Here is an 18,415-nt window from a genome sequence, read left to right on the forward strand (position 1 = left end):
CTTGACTATAAAAAGTTAAAATACCCAATACTGGAAAAATCTCTTTGTGATTCTCTCATGACAAAAATATTAACCAAGCTAGAGGACAATAAAGAGAAACAAATTTGCTTAGATAATATCAGATTATGACTTTCTTTAAAACAAAACCTACTAATAGAGAAGTGCTTTGGGCCAATGGAGAAGTTTGTGATGATAGTAGCATTTTGCTTTCTTTCTACCCTTTTTTCTCTCCAGTTTTATAATGATACTGGACCTATTCTGCTCTGAATAGTAACTTTTACCTTTTGAGAATTACAATTAAAGCAATGAATGTTCCAGACATTGGATAAGAGATTGCTACCCTGATCAGGGAGTTGAAGCTCTAATGAAATGAAAGGCATAAGTATATTTAATTACATGATAGTAGGGCATCAGAGTGGCACAGTGAATAGTGTTGGTGCTTTACTGCTCCAGTCCTGGATTTAATTCCAGTGTTGAGGCACTGTCTGTATAGCTTTACAGGATACCTCTGTATCTACATGGCTATCCTGACCTATTATGAGCAAGGATGGGAGTATGCACGGGTGCGTCCTGCAGTGGACTGGTGTCCTAATCCTAAAATCAGAATTGATCAAAGCATAAGATATGAGAAACTACATTAGTATAAGCAAATAGATTTTAAATGCTAAAAACTGAAATAGACATTAATGCCATTGGCATTTTTTAAACTACTATAGCTCTTTGCTTTTAGTCATTTAACAACAAACAAATCCTTACTGGGAAGACATGTTAAAGTCTGGTAATAGGCAGCTTGGAAAAGAAAGTGATTAGGCATTGAGCCTGAAACAGAACAGCTTTGCTACATACATATTTAAAATTTGCAATAATGTACATTTATTTTGATAGATTTCCACAATAAGTGTGAAAACTCCTATGCTGAGATCACTGTCAGTATTAACAATGTATATTGTATTCTTACTAGGCAACAGCACAAAAGATAAGGTCGCTATTTACCTAAATTAGTAAATGTCCCATTACTTTAAAGAAACAGTTAACCCCAGTTTTAATTTTTTTTTGTATCATTAAAATTGTAGAGTATTGTTTTCTCCATTTTTCTTTTTTTTTTTTGTTTTCCTGATTTCTTAAAGTTTGGGTTACAGGTTGCCTCCAGTATGTTGCAAGTCACTGCTATATACTGTATTTAATATGAAGAAGTTGCAGTAGGTTAATGTGGTTTGATTAAGCAATCAAAATTCCTCTGAAGACCTTTCTCAATCCATAATCAATCCAACATCCACCCATTCTATGGTTCAATGGCAATCCACCAAGGCGGAGCCAAACCCTAATCCCCATTCTGCTCTATGACAAACAGTGGCCAAGGGAGCACATAAACCGCCAATGACAATAGTCAAGGAATGGGTCTCAAAGAGACTAAAATGGGCAAGAATGGGTTACTATAAAAACCTTGCTGTGTATAAAATATTAATATATAAAAAAAGCTCTTAATTTTCATCTAATGAAACCTATGGCGTAAAATATTGGGTTTAGGGGTTATATGAATAAGCCCGCCAAATTCAGACTTTTATTTTATTTATTGCCTCTACTTCCATCTCATTAAAGAAAGAGGAAGGTCGGTCTGTTCAAGAGTATGTAAAGCAAACTGTGCAATAACACAAACTTTAAATCACTTTAAAGTTGAGCTTAGATCTTTTTATCAACATTACATAATAATGTAGTACTTTGGAGTGTTAATGACTAATACTGCTTGTTAATATTTACCATTAAGAATTGACACATTATCATCTATGCAATAATTTTTGAGGCTAAAGTTGCAGATGTGTTACTGTTGGAAGATGTGGGCTAAAAAACATTTATAATATTAAAAAGGGATAGTTCTGTGAATGAATTTTGTCTGTTGCACTATACAGTTCCAGGTGTATACAGAATACAATATATTACTTCTAACTCAGAATGTTCACTAAACTGCAAAGACACTACTATTACTGATGTTTCTGAACATAGTATAAAGGGCCAGAGTCTGAATAATTTGGAAAAAATGTGATATTTACATAGCTTGCATGTTATATAGAAAAAATATGGTTCTAGCAGCAACAGAAAGCTCTAAAAGATCTAAGTAAAATCAATGCACATATTCACTTTTAGGATGCTAATCACTTGTTAACACCTTTATTTTAAGGATCCAGGTAACAACAGATGTGTTAGTAATGCTAAAAACTTTGAATGCATTATTTAATATTAAGAGTTTCGCAAAGTAATGCATGATATACAGGTCATCTTTCTTTTAAAGTATCTTGTATTTAGAGTGCTATGCAACCACAGAAACAGTGTGAAATTCCTAGAAAATATGTCTTGTGATAGAATTTTTACAACATATTTATTGCATAATCTATTTGCATAATCACATGCAAAGTTATTAGGATGAAAATATAAATAGTGTGTAATGTTTCAGCATACTTAATTTGTGTGTAACTATGGCCAAAAAAAATTGCTTATCTCCTGGTTTTATGGAGAATGGAGATACTAATGGGGACTGAACAACAGCAAACATACCAAAACGTCCATGAAAAAAATCTCAAATTACTTGTGTCACATGATCATACTTAATGCTGAGACAGAGGTCTAGAAACAATTTAAAATAAATGACAATGTGTCATTCTGAAACTCTGGTTCATATTTAATGCTGTTAATTAAGGCTCCAAAGACATCAGTGGGAATGTTGGCAGTGTAACTCATATACACTATATAAGGTGCTTCCTTGCAAACTTCAAACAAAATCCTTCTATGTTCTCAACCCCTCTAAACCCTGCATATTACCAGCAATGGTACAGGGTGATGATTTACCAAAGGTGGAATTTACTTTCTCTGGACAACTCAACAGTGGAAACATGATACAAGACAACAAATAAGTTCTTCCATGATTAACACTGAATTGAAATTTGACCATACTAGCACGCATTGCTAATAAAACCACCTTAATTTAAGCACTAATATGTAGAACATTAAGACCAGCAAATATAATCAATTCACTGACCTCATGACTCACCAAGCCCCTCCTCCCCTCACACACATATCCCCCAAATTGTTCTAAATATTGTTAAAAAATAAAGCTAACTACATCAATGTCTGTAAGATGTCCTGGGTGAGGAGGTGTTCATAGTGCACAGAAAGGATCCAATAGTTTAGCTTCTTTCTTTTGTGATCCTATATAATGTGAAAGGCAACAAGATCCAGCTTCTGTTCCCTCAGTGAGGTAGAACAAGTATCCCTTTCAGAGTACCCAAATACTGCAACCCAGGAGTTGAAATTAAAAGGCGCCTTCATTTTAATGCTCCTCTTCAGTGACCAAACAAAACCAATCAGCTGAACCCTTCAAGCACCGAATGGATAAGTTGTTGGACTGTGTTTACATTTTTATGCCCTCTTGTTGACTGAGCTGAGATAACGTCTTCTTGATTCGCAGTGCTGTTAGTCTAGCTGCTCCACTGGCATACCAACATTCACGCATTATCTTTGCCATTACACGCAAGGCCTAGTGAGAGAAAAAAAAATGCATTAGGAACAAGTTACATACAAGTCAGAACACTGTTGAACATTAAGTACTATATGATTTTATATTTAGTATATTGTTAAACTCATTTTAAAAATTCAAAGTTATAAATAATGCAGTAAAGTCCTTTGAGTTGGTGGAAGAAATACTTTACAAAGTTTAGTCACTTGAAAACTGGTTTCTGCCTACTTCAATTGTCTTTGATTGGGATTTTCAACTTGTGTAAAAATATTTGTTTCCGTCTATTTTTGCACAAACGCCCCCAGATACATAAAATTAACAGGCAGAGATATTAATTTCAGTTAAAATGTCACCAGAGTATCACATTAAAGTATTTTTTAACCTATAAGATGACTTTAATCTCCTGTAAAGAAGTTATGTCATGTGCAACCGCATCATCTAGATTCTCCAATAACTCGTTTACAATTTATATTTTATAAATTTTCACAACATTGTATACTTATAGGTGAGGCCTACAAGTCACAGGCAGTGCCAATGCTAATTGTTAAAAGACCACATAAATACAGTCTCTCTACCATTGGTTTTAAACTTGCTAGGAGAATTTAAAAATATCTCTGGATCTCAAATCTAGTATTTTATAAACAATATAATTGGAAAAACTGATTTACCACCATCAGTGTATATTTATTCTTGATTTAGATATCTTTTAAGCATATATTGCCTTACTGAGGATAGAGAAAATTCTAGTATATTTATTCTTGATTTATATGTATTTTTGCCATGTATTGTTTTACAGAGGACAGAGAAAGTTCAAAACACTCTAAACATATTTGTTTTTTTTTTTCTGTATCATGGTAGTTGCAAGAGTGGATTGAATTAAATATCATAGTCATAAGCCTTTTCCCCACAATTCCTGAATGACAACATTATAGTTATTCATTTTGTTTGTCCAAAATACACTTATTTTATTGAGTAGATTATATTAATGTTTTTTTATTTTTTATTTTTTTTATTAAATACTAAAAGGTCAAGGCTGGTAAATCTAAATGATATAAAAAGGTAGAGAATTATAACTTCTTTTTTCCCCCCATAAAATAATGAAGAATATATTCAGTTTGATTAAGCATAGTGTGACAATATTACACAATATTAATTTATTACTACTCATCAGCTAATCATTGCTTATTCTAATGAAAGGAACTGTTGGTAGTTTGTTTCAGACCAAATGGCTTAATGTACAACATATATTCTTTTTTAATGGGGTCAAAGTATAAATAAAAAAAAAACAAAAAACAACTTTACATTATATTTCTCTTTTCTGAAATCATGCAGTCTGTCATACTTTAACAACATGTATTTAGTGTGTAGGAGCAACTTTTAAATACAAGTATGTATATAATCTCTATGTGAATGAAAAGAGAATTACCTACATACACGTGAATAAGCCAAGAATTTAACAATCCAAAATAGACCCAAAAAACTGTGTTCATCTTAACTTAGGGGAAGAGAGGGAAAAATAACCCAAACACACAACATTCTTCACTTTGAACATATGAAAGGACCCTGAAATCCCTATACAGAAAGTAATGACAAGAGGTACAAGTTATAGAATCATATCTGAAGCATAATTTTCTCACTGCAACTAAATTTCCCTATTTATGTAGATAACATCATTTCTTAAAATAATCCAGCTGTCAGAAGAGTATAAAATACCTGATCAGTGGCTCAGCAGTATTCGTAAAGAATATCTAATCGCAGCAGTCTTCACAGTAGAACAAAAGTTCTATATAATACATATTGGAGTTCTATGTAATACAAATTGCGAGAGAGAGCAGAGCAGGGGCACACTTTCCAAACAACGTAGCTGAATGATTACTTATTTGTGTAAATAGACTAATCGTCATTTAATTTATGATCAGGGCTTGAAGTGAACTGTTACAAAATGGTACAGCAAAAAAAGGGACCCCAGGTGGTTCGATGTAATGCATGTACATCAAAGTGATTCAAACTCTGAATGGGACCCAAGCACTTGATTAAGAAATCATGTAAATTTTTACAATCCATCGGGAGGGAGACCAAGGAGCTGACCAAAAACAGAGCAGTTACTTATTTGTTTCCACTTCAGGCACTGCTGAAGGTTAATGATTAAATGTATGCTGAGCTGAGATAAATGTATTTGATTTAGCATCATGCAATGCATCAATCCAAATATAAACAAAAAATATAGTTTCCATATTTTTTAGTGCCACATTATTGCTTTTTCAAGTCTGTAACAATCTGCCTGATGCGTGTGGAATACATTTTGTAGCACTGTACTAATCCGTTAAACCTGCTCATAAGGTGGTCCAGGGTTAGTACGCATACCGCAGCTACAGTACAAAACATTTTAGTCTTGTTCTGCTGTAGTGGAGTCTGCACCTCCGGTGCAAACTGCTAAAGCACTAAATCAGAAAGTTAATATTGTTCCTGTTTATATGTAATAAGACCAAATCAGCACAGGGTCATGCCAAGCTGACAGCACATGGAAACTTACCCAAACAGTTTTCTCTCATTCTGCATGAAATCAGGACATGAAAATTTTTTTCCTCAGCCATCAGTACAAACCAAGTGGGTTGAGTTAACATATTAAAAAATATTTTTGAGTGGAATATTCCTTTAAATTACAGGATTTGAATAAAATGTTAAAAACCATACTGGGTAAAGGAAAGGTCACAGAAAAATGTATAAACACTGCAAAAATGCTAGAGGCTCCATTTGTAAATGATGCTTACCAGACGGCTGTGGAGCTAACTTGGAAGACCACAAAGATACTTAACAAAGGCAAAACATTTGAAATAGACGATTGGTTTGTTTGGGTAATGTTTCTGTGAGCACACTCCAAGTATTAGAAACGACAAAGTGCTGCAGTGACTTCTTTGTGGTTAAGGAAAGGAAAAGATGTGAGGCAAAGAATGCAGTTAAACAAGGAAAGAATTAGAGTGGGAGGTTCAAAATGGCAAAGAAGCAAGGACAGTGCAGGAAAGATTAGATTCTAAAGAAATTGCATATTTGAACAATGTACAGCCTTTCCCACTGTTTTTGCTGTGTTGAATGCCTTTACCGAGCTGTGTTGGCTGCTGCTCATTTCCATTAGAAAAATTGTTTCTGTCCACCTTATACACACGTGGACAAAATTGTTGGTACCCTTCAGTCAATGAAAGAAAAACTCAAAATGGTCACAGGAATAACTTTAATCTGACAAAAGTAATAATAAATACAAATTCTATGAAATTTAACTAATAAAAGTCAGACATTGCTTTTCAACCATGCTTCAACAGAATTAATAAAAAAAATGAAGCATATCAAGAAAAGAACACTGTCCCTTCTGTGAAACATGGAGGAGGCTCTGTTATGTTCTGGGGCTGCTTTGCTGCATCTGGCACAGGGTGTCTTGAATCTGTGCAGGGTACAATGAAATCTCAAGACTATCAAGGGATTCTAGAGAGAAATGTGCTGGCCAGTGTCAGAAAGCTTGGTCTCAGTCGCAGGTCATGGGTCTTGCAACAGGACAATGACCCAAAACACACAGCTAAAAACACCCAAGAACGGCTAAGAGGAAAACATTGGACTATTCTAAAGTGGCCTTCTATGAGCCCTGACCTCAATCCTATTGAGCATCTTTGGAAAGAGCTGAAACATGCCATCTGGAAAAGGCACCCCTCAAACCTGAGACAACTGGAGCAGTTTGCTCATGAGGAGTGGGCCAAAATACCTGCTGAGAAGTGCAGAAGTCTCATTGACAGTTACAGGAATCGTTTGATTGCAGTGATTGCCTCAAAGGTTGTGCAACAAAATATTAAGTTAGGGGTACCATCATTTTTGTCCAGGCCTGTTTCACGAGTTTATTTTTTTAAATAATTCTGTTGAAGCATGGTTGAAAATCAATGTCTGACATTCATTGGTTAAATTTCATAGAATTTTTATTTATTATTACTTTTGTCAGATTAAAGTTATTTCTGTGACCATTTTGAGTTTTTCTTTCATTGACTGAAGGGTACCAACAATTTTGTCCACGTGTGTAACATCAAGTCTCTTTCCTAATCCACTCTCTCACAATGTTGCTCTTGGCACTTTCTCAGATCTGAAAGTCCAGCTCAGGGCAGCGAAGGAGCAGTACAGGAGAAAGCTGAAGTAGAAGTTGCAGAATAACAGCATGAAGGAAGTGTGGGATGGGATGAAGATCATCACTGGCTGCAGCTCGAAGCAGGGTGCCACCATTGAGAAAGACGTGGAGAGAGCAAACCAGATGAACAACTTCAACAGGTTTGACCACCCTAACCCACTCTCACCTCGGGAGTACTGTACCCTTCACCCATCCCTCTGCTGATACCAGCATAGGAGAGACATCCCCACACACAATTACAGTAGCCCAGGTAAGCAGAGAGCTGAGGAGACTTTGTGCCAGGAAAGCAGCGGGTCAAGATGGAGAATCGCCACGACTGCTGAAAGCCTGTGCGTTGGAGTTCGGGAGTCCTCTACAGCGCATCTTCAACCCGAGCCTGGAACAGGGTAGAGTCCCGAGGCTTTGGAAAATATCTTGTATCACGTCCTAGTGAGCTAAACAACTTCTGGCCTGTCGCACTGACGTCATATGTGATGAAGACCATGGAGCGGCTGCGGTTTCACCACCTGAGGCCACAGGTCCGCCACGCCCTCAACCCTCTGCAGTTCGCATACCAGGAGAAGGTGGGAGCGGAGGATGCCATCATCTATATGCTACATTGATCCCTCCCCACTTGGACAGAGGCAGTGGTGCTGTAAGAATTATGTTTCTGGACTTCTCTAGCGCCTTCAACACCATCCAACCTCTGCTCCTTAGGGACAAGCTGACAGAGATGGGAGTAGATTCATACCTGGTGGCATGGATCGTGGACTATCTTACAGACAGACCTCAGTATGTGCATCTCGGGAACTGCAGGTCTGACATTGTGGTCAGCAACACAGGAGCGCTGCAGGGGACTGTACTTTCTCTGGTCCTGTTCAGCCTATATACATCGGACTTCCAATACAACTCGGAGTCCTGCCACATGCAAAAGTTTGCAGCCAACACTGCTATCGTGGGCTGCATCAGGAGTGGGCAGGAGGAGGAGTATAGGAAACTAATCAAGGACTTTGTTAAATGGTGCAACTCAAACCACCTACAACTGAACACCAGCAAAACCAAGGAGCTGGTGGTGGATTTTAAGCAGCCCAGGCCCCTCATGGACCCCGTGATCATCAGAGGTAACTGTGTGCAGACCTATAAATACCTGGGAGTACAGCTGGATGATAAATTGGACTGGACTGCCAATACTGATGCTCTGGGTAAGAAAGGACAAAGCCGACTATACTTCCTTAGAAGGCTGGCGTCCTTCAACATCTGCAATAAATGCTGCAGATATTCAGACGGTTGTGGCGAGCGCCCTCTACTACGTGGTGATGTGCTGGGGAGGCAGGTTGTGTGCTGGGGAGGCAGCATAAAGAAGAGGGATGCCTCACGCCTGGACAAACTGGTGAGGAAGGCAGGCTCTATTGTAGACACGGAGCTGGACAGTTTGACATCCGTGGCAGAGCAATGGGCACTGAGCAGGCTCCTGTCAATAATGGAAAATCCACTGCATCCACTGAACAGGATCATCTCCAAACAGAGGAGCGGCTTCAGCGACAGACTGAGGAGATCATTTCTCCTCCACACTATGTGACTCTTCAATTCCACCCGGGGGGTGGACGTTAACATTATACAAAGTTATTGTCTGTCTGTTATACTTTCATTTGTATCACTCTTTAATTTAATATAGTTCTTAATCTGTATGCTGCTGCTGGAGTATGTGAATTTCCCCTTGGGATTAATAAAAGTACCTATCTACCAGTTACCCTTCCATTTCTGTCTTACTCTTGACAACTTTCTGGTAAAATGACACTCTACCACTATGTTACCACACTCCGGCTTCAAGCTCACAACTGACCATTCCTCCATCTCTCTCGCTCGCTCACAGTCTTATCCATTTCTGGGCAGCCTCCTCCCTTTCCTTAGTTTCATGCTGGCTGTCCTTACTCTGCAATCACTCCTGCTGGCTGTCCTCATCTATATAACCAGCTTGTGCAGTCACCTTCCTACCCAGTTTTGGTGGAACACACCACATGCCTAACAGTCATAACTGAATCACTAAAGTATTAAAGCACATCATGAGCGAACTGTGTTGTGGAACATTACTTTTAAAAGTAAACTAGTTACACTGCTTATTACTTACAAAAAAGTAAATATGTTGTAGAGTTTTATATTACAAAATGCAATTCATTACAAAACAGTGTGTTACTTTTGCGTGACGTTTTATTCTTTTGTATGAAGAACTGAAAATTTCACTGGCCGGCACTTAAATGATACGTCTCTACTTTAATGGAACTCTCCAGAAACACACTAAATGTGCAATGAAGTACCTAACATTTTTCCACTCTAAAGCCTCTGAAGATTTGCAGTATGAACACTAGATGCTGTGCCACCAGAAAACACTGTTTCGATATATCTAAAACAAATAGCTAAAGCAAATTTAGACTTGTACTTCATTATTTGGTTTCCATTATGCTGGGCATACACTGTGTGATTTTTAGAAATCGTGGGTAAGCAACTACTCTCACTGCACAATACACTCACTAGTTGCATTTGTTCTCAAATCATACATGCAGATCCGGTCCAATTGTTGCTACAATGCAAGTGCTTAGACTATATGGGAGCTCAGACTATATGGGTACATGGCCTCCATGGACAGTTTTACCAATTCAATAAAACTATGATGGCAACAGGCCTTTCAAAAAGTGAACAAAGAGCTGCCATGACTTGCCATTCTATACTAGAAAAAGGTGTAACATAGACAGTTGAGGTGCAATCAGCACTCTGTCTATTTTACAGAGAGAATTACAGGTATGTAGTCTACGTTATTCAATGTTGAGTGTGTTTATTTTGAGTTCTTCCAGTAAAGGTTTCCTAAAATGCTTTTGTCATTGACCACTGAGTTTGTTGCCGAGTGTGTGTTGCTATATGATATTCAGATTTTTGAGAAAAAAAAAATTCAAAGCTTTGAAAAATTAGCATGACAATGGCAATACCAAGTGTACAATATACTATAAATGCACAAGGAAATTTGATAAAAGACATTAGAAAATTGAGTTGTTAAACTGCTCACACCACAAGACAACAGACTGAAATTGCTCCTGTTGTGCAACTGCCCAATTACAAGATACAATCGAGCATCACAACCGTTCTCACTACATGTGAAACGACAATGAAGCTGAAGTTCAAGCAGACTTAGAAAATCATTCAGCTACATCAAAATCAGGCATAAACTCATAAAAAAAACACCATAAAATAAATATACTGCACCGTGTATGCCTGGCATTATTAGATTGTACACAGCACACTCTTTTTTGTTTGGTTGTGTGAGTTTGCCCTGAAATGGGCAGGTGTACCATGTTTGCCTTTTGCCTTACACTCTGTGCTACTAAGATAATCCCTGCCTCTCTGTGACCCTAAACTGGGTGGATTCAATTTATCTTTAAACACATGCAAGGTTAAATGTATACCTAAATCTTATATACATTATTTTTTACTTGCAAACTATGCAACAACTTAACTTCTTCCTCACTAGCTGTCTCCAAACAGCCAATGCACAAACATGACACATATCTGTTCAAGTAACAAAAGCTCTTTTGTTTTTTTTTTTTTATGTTACACACTTCCATAAAACAAGTATTGAATTAGGCTATTTGTTACTTCAAAAAAAATTAGGTTTTCCACAATTACTTTTTAAACTTTCACACTTGGCGTATCAGAGGGTTACATATATTTTATGATATTTTCATAAAAAAGTTGAGGTTTGGCTTATCCAGAGATGGGCTATTCTATGAGTATACAGGTGCCGGTCATAAAATTAGAATATCATGACAAAGTTGATTTATTTCAGTAATTCCATTCAAAAAGTGAAACTTGTATATTAGATTCATTCATTACACACAGACTGATGTATTTCAAATGTTTATTTCTTTTAATTTTGATGATTATAACTGACAACTAATGAAAGTCCCAAATTCAGTATCTTGGAAAATTAGAATATCAATTAAGACCAATGCAAAAAATGGATTTTTAGAAATGTTGGCCAACTGAAAGGTATGAACATGAAAAGTATGAGCATGTACAGCACTCAATATTTAGTTGGGGCTCCTTTCGCCTGGATTACTGCAGTCGATCAGTCTGTGGCACTGTTCAGGTGTTACGAGAGCCCATGTTGCTCTGATAGTGGCCTTCAGCACTTCTGAATTGCTGGGTCTGGCATATTGCATCTTCCTCTTCACAATACCCCATAGATTTTCAGGCAAGTTTGCTGGCCAATCAAGAACAGGGATACCATGGTCCTTAAACCAGGTACTGGTAGTTTTGGCACTTTGTGCAGGTGCCAGGTCCTGTTGGAAAATGAAATCTGCATCTCCATAAAGTTCGTCAGCAGCAGGAAGCATGAAGTGCTCTAAAACTTCCTGGTAGACGGCTGCGTTGACCTTGGACCTCAGAAAACACAATGGACCAACACCATCAGATGACATGGCACCCCAAACCATCACTGACTGTGGAAACTTTACACTGGACCTCAAGCAACATGGATTCTGTGCCTCTCCTCTTTTCCTCCAGACTCTGGGACCTTGATTTCCAAAGGAAATGCAAAATTTACTTTCATCAGAGAACATAACTTTGGACCACTCAGCAGCAGTTTTGTCTTTAGCCCAGGCGAGACGCGTCTGACGCTGTCTCTTGTTCAAGAGTGGCTTTACACAAGGAATGTGACAGGTGAAACTCATGTTTTGCATACTTCTGTGCGTGGTGGTTCTTGAAGCACTGACTCCAGCTGCAGTCCATTCTTTGTGAATCTCCCCCACAGTTTTGAATGGGTTTTGTTTCACAATCCTCTCCAGGGTGCGGTTATCCCTATTGCTTGTACACTTTTTCTACCACATCTTGTCCTTCCCTTCGCTGCCCTATTAATGTGCTTGGACACAGAGCTCTATGAACAGCCAGCCTCTTTAGCAATGACCTTTTGTGTCTTGCCCTCCTTGTGCAAGGTGTCAATTGTTGTCTTTTGGACAACTGTCAAGTCAGCAGTCTTCCCCATGACTGCGTAGCCTACAGAACTGGACTGAGAGACCATTTAAAGGCTTTTGAAGCTGTTTTGAGTTAATTAGCTGATTAGAGTGTGGCACCAGGTGTCTTCAATATTGAACCTTTTCACAATATTCTAATTTTCCGAGATACTGAATTTGTGACCTTCATTAGTTGTCAGTTATCATCAAAATTAAAAGAAATAAACATTTGAAATACATCAGTCTGTGTGTAATGAATGAATCTAATATACAAGTTTCACTTTTTGAATGGAATTACTGAAATAAATCAACTTTGTCATGATATTCTAATTTTATGACCGGCACCTGTATGTGCTAACTATAACAAAAGAAACAAAATTATATATTAGCTTATTTTTAACAAAATACAAAAAAAAAAACAAAAAACACAAAAAGGCAGCACACTCATTTTTAAAATGTATTAGGATACTTGTCAATGAGTCATCCACTCCCCATAGACTGTAGGAATACCTGTGCACTCATTTTCAAAAACAATTTAGAGGGACAAGGACACAAGTCAGGGACAATCTACTGCCAACTGTGCACGCATGAGCGAACACTTACATACACACACTCACTCCATCATTTTGGGCTAATTAAGGGTCACCAACTAACCCAACACACAACTCTTTGGTAAATTGAATGAAAACCGGAGAAATCCAACAAAAACAGAGGTAGACTCAGAGAATACATGAGAGCCAGTATCATTAACCACAATTTCCCTTTCAAAACAAATAGATAAATAAAATTAAGGAAAAGCCATAAAAGGTATACCATACCTCACAGCTCTGCCATCGATTTGGAATATTAGGCCTGAGTTTCTGTTCACACACAACCTTCCTCATTTCTTCTACAGATGGATCTGAAGGAACCAGGTCATAATACGGCAGCTGATAATCTTCGTGAATGCCTTTAATGAAAATACATAAAAAAATAGTGTTTAAGAAAGCAAACACACAATGACAAGAACAAGATTATTAAATACACCAATAATCACTTGCATGCATGGCTGATTCCAGTCAGAATGTTCTTCTCTTTAAGCTGCAAAATCACCCGGTTAAATACTACGTGCAAATTTCAGGATATGCCCTATCCACAAATGTCATATAGATGATTTAAACTGATCATCTAGCATTAGCAAACACTAAAATTCAATATTTTTAAATACAAAATTAAAAAACACCACACACTTAAAAACACAAAACTATATTTTTGGAGTATCATCATATTCAAAATGAAACATCTTCACTTCAAAGTATGTGTGGTGGTCCAAGTTGGCTGTGGCTACCATACTCTTTGAACCCAAGACCACCGATAGTCACGTGCAAAGATGAGTCAGGGCAATGCAGGCACAAACAAGCAAGAGTACGGTGCAAAAGTTACTCATTGCATACCAAATACATGACCATACCATCCCACCATTTAAAACTACTGATCAAGACAAGTATTAAATATGTTTCTGGAATAAAAGTGAAATATAAGCACCATTACAAATACACTTCTTTAAATGGGGTGGGGGGTTTGAAGAAAAAAAAAAAAATAGTATTTAGCGGTTGACTCACCCCCTATAGAACACCTTCGTGCAATTTCCCAGAAAACCAAACCCATGGCATAAATGTCCGCTCTTTTAAAAGATTCAAAATGTTTCATATTTATAGAATCATCCAAGACTTCTGGAGCCATATACCTAGAAATCAAAAGATTGCCCAAGAATTACTTTACATTTATATTTAATTATTCAATTAGCACTTAAACAATGTACAATAGTATTTTATTTTTCCAGATTTTTTTCCTCCAGATATTCTTATGAAATATTGCATTGGTGCTTAAATAGACACAGCTAACATAGAAATTTCCAGCTTTACCTTTTAGTTCCTACTCTGTGATTGGGAGCAATATCAATTGTGTCTGTTGCCGAGTCGTGCCTTACTGCCAAGCCTAGATCAGCTATACAGCATGTACCATTCTTTTTCACTAAAATGTTCTTTGACTTCAAATCTCTGTGGGCAATGGCAGGTTTGCCTGTATAGAGAAAGTAAAATAAATAATTGAATAATTAAATAATGAAAAGAATATTTTGCTAGTGCTATTTAGTACACTACTGCTCTTAGAAATGACTAAGACAATAATGAAAGCAACTAAATTGACATTAAAATGCTTTGTTCAGGACTTGAACTGAATTTGTACTTTCTCACAGTATAACAACAAAGGGGGAATTTTATACACTTGAGGATATTTCACATTGTATTCATGAAGAATGATATCACCATCCTGGTTCTTATTTATCTTGCCACATGCACATACTAATTCATGGATATTTTCTATTCAGTAACTGAAATATAAATACTACATATAATTATCTGTCTTAATCTTGAACCCCCTCCTCTCCCCCATTTATTTCTGCTTATTTGTTATGTGATTGCATAAACCAAGGCCTAAATTAAATCAGTTTTATGTTTGATGGGTGTTCATTAATAAAAACTGAATTATAAATTTGCAAGTTCATGAAATATCATTATTAAAGTCACTCATTTCAAAAACAACATACTTTATATTAAAAAAAAGTTTTTGTATGTGTGTATACATATACAGGGTGGTCCAGATCTAATAATGCACATCCAGATTGTCTGGATGACTTTGATTTATGCGGGGATGATTTCAGTTCGGCGCGAAGACAATTCTTCATGTTGTCCATTCGCACACTTTGATGGTCCAGGACTTTTTGGGTGAAAATAATAATAAGAAGTTACAGCGCAATGAAAATTGCTTAATTAGATCTGGACCACCATATATTTTATATTTAACCAGCAACATCCTGGTTACTTTGGGGGCCACGGGTTGAGGGCATGGAAGCCCCACCCCGTAGGGGCCCGTGGTCACCGCCAGGAGGCGCCCCAATGCCTTGGGGCCCTGTTACCTCAGCACTTCCGCCACACCAGGAAGAGCTGGGGGGAAGAATTAAAAGGACACCTGGAGAGCTGCCGGGATAACAGCCGGCACTTCCGCCACACTGGGGCGTGGCCAACGGGGGAGTGTCGGAAACACCTGGAGCTCATCCGGGTCATGGATAAAAGGGGCCGTCTCCCTTCATTCAGGGCTGGAGTCGGGTAGAAGGAGGACGAGGCAGGAGCAGAGATTGTTGAGGCGGCCCGAAGAAAAGGCATTGAGTGTGAGTGTGTGTGTGTGTGTGTGTGTGTGTGTGTGTGTGTATATATATATATATATATATATATATATATATATATATATATATATATATATATATATATATACTGCTCAAAAAAATTAAAGGAACACTTTGAAAACACATCAGGGGGATATTCCAGAAAGCAGGTTATGTGACATACCCGGGTAAGTTTAAGGGTAAGTTAGTGGATAACCTCAACTTTCGGTTCCAAAAGCGGAGGTAACTTTCTGGGTATGTATGTAACCATAGCAGCTTACTCTCTGAAGATAACCTGCCACCGAGCAGGTTATGTTCCAGGGTAAGTTTGTTTCAGAAGGTTACTGAGCATGGCGTGCCCTTTTGATGACGATCCTGTGGACATGGAAGCACAAATTATCCAAGGTTTTTTCCTCCGGGAGAGAGTAATAAGACCGCGTATTGATGTCTTTTTATTTCCAAATGATTTTTTAAAAGAGCGTTATCGGTTTTCAAAAGAATCGTTAATTTACTTGACCCATCTCTTGGCACCGCATATTGCACATGTCACAAACCGCGGGTCTGCGCTTAGCACAGAAAACATTCTGTGCATAGCACTTCGTTTTGCCTCAGGGCATTTTTGTATAATGTGGGCGATGCAGAGCATGTGGGAAAGGCAACTGTGTGTAGAGCCGTTCGCACAGTATGTCTGGCACTGAAACACTTCTTACACACGTTTGTACAGTTCCCTGGCCATAAACCTCTGCGTGTAATTAAAGAGGAATTCCACAGAGTGGCAGGTTTGTCCTTTGTAGTAAAATTCATGACGCATATTTAATATGTAGTCATACTATTTATATCTATAGATGTATTCATCCTGCACACACACTTGATACTTCCCTATATGACTTTCTATTTCAGGGTTTCCAAATGTAATTGGGTGCATTGACGGCACCCACATTCCTATTAAAGCTCCTTCAATGAATGAGGGAGACTATGTTAATAGGAAATCTATTCATAGTATCAATGTGCAGGTAAGAACTGAATTTTGTGTTCAATAAAGTTCAATAAAGTCAGCCTGCATAAAAACATTAAGCATGTTGAAGAAGCCTTTAAGTGACAGAGATAGTAATTTATTAAGTCATATAATGAAAACAAATCATAGTGGTAAACTTACATTTCACCATGCTACTTGTGGTGCATGGTGTGTGTGACAGTGCCCCTGGAATGCCAGCAACCACTGGTCGCCCTTTATTAAGGGACAGAGCCAGCTCCTCAGATGGGGTGAGGGAGGTGGTGGTGGGCCCCGCCAGTTAGGCGGGCTTCAGCTTGCTTTCTATTAGCTACATGACAGACAGAATATACTAAATCGTGTTTAATCAATAGTTCAGTGATCGTGTAATTAACTATTACCTTTTTGCAGTATGTTTTTATGTTTCATTTTGACTTGGCTCAAAGTTCTTCTGCATCCAGACAGATTACACCTTATTAAATAAGAAACCATATATTCCTAGTCAATACACATTGTTATTTTAACCTAAAGAAATGAATGACAGGAAAAGTGAATGCATTCAAAGTGATTTAACAGTGAAAAGGGTGCGGAAGGGGTGTTTCATTATTTTACAGTATAATAAAAGGGAGGCGATGTCAATTTTGCAATTTAATACACTCACGCATTTACTCTGTCCGTTATTTTTTGCCAAGCCAACTCTCTTTCTTTAGCCGATGCAGCCGTATTACTTTTTTTCATTATGATAGGCTTGAATTCTTCAAGCGCCTGCATTAACACCTCCAACTCCACCTCTGTGAAATATGCCGCTCGCTTTTTTTCTCCTTGATCTTCCGTTTTGACTCGTGAAATCGGCGATCCATTGAAAACGTCTTTATGTATGCACGGTGCACGCGCATTAACTCTGGGTAACCAGTAGGAGGTTGATTGAACTTACTCTTCTCAGGTGTTTTAGAACCGACATACTCATGGTATGCGGGTTTGGGGTAAATCAACCCAGAGGTTATGATTTACCAAATGGTAAGTTAACCAAGCTTTCTGGAATACCCCCCAGATCTCAATGGGAAAAAGAAATCCTCCTGGATATCTATACTGATATAGACTGGGTAATGTGTTAGGAACGAAAGGATGCCACATCATTTGATGGAAATGAAAATGATCAACCTACAGAGCCCTGAATTCAAAGACGCCCCAAAAATCAAAGCGAAAAAATTATGTGGCAGGTTAGTCCATTTTGCCAAAATTGAATTGCAGCAACTCAAAATTGTACGCAGCACTTTGTATGGCCCCTGTGTTCTTGTATACATGCCTGACAACATCGGTGCATGCTTCTAATGAGATGACAGATGGTGTTGTGGGGGATCTCCTCCCAGATCTGGACCAGGGCATCACTGAGCTCCTGGACAGTCTGAGGTGCAACCTGGTGGCATTGGATGGACCAAAACATAATGTCCCAGAGGTGTTCTATTGGATTTAGGTCAGGAAAGTGTGGTGGCCAGTCAATGGTATCAATTCCTTCATCCTCCAGGAACTGCCTGCATACTCTCACCACATGAGGCCAGGAATTGTCGTGCAC

At 38.0% G+C, this 18,415-nt stretch overlaps 1 protein-coding gene across 1 annotated transcript in view; it reads right to left on the minus strand.

The window, feature by feature from the left end:
* Nucleotides 1-3,079: 3,079 nt before the first annotated feature.
* Nucleotides 3,080-18,415, minus strand: part of tgfbr1b (transforming growth factor, beta receptor 1 b) — a 90,947-nt gene continuing 75,611 nt past the window's right edge. Inside the window, exons 6-9 of the mRNA XM_039753503.1 lie at nt 14,554-14,710; nt 14,251-14,375; nt 13,468-13,598; nt 3,080-3,529 (exon numbers count right to left, since the gene is read on the minus strand). Of these exons, the coding sequence (XP_039609437.1) occupies nt 3,404-3,529; nt 13,468-13,598; nt 14,251-14,375; nt 14,554-14,710 (539 nt within the window). The 3' untranslated portion in view covers nt 3,080-3,403. The remainder of the gene's footprint in view (nt 3,530-13,467; nt 13,599-14,250; nt 14,376-14,553; nt 14,711-18,415) is intronic.

The sequence above is a fragment of the Polypterus senegalus genome, chromosome 5 (assembly GCF_016835505.1).
Source record: "Polypterus senegalus isolate Bchr_013 chromosome 5, ASM1683550v1, whole genome shotgun sequence".
NCBI lineage: Eukaryota > Metazoa > Chordata > Cladistia > Polypteriformes > Polypteridae > Polypterus > Polypterus senegalus.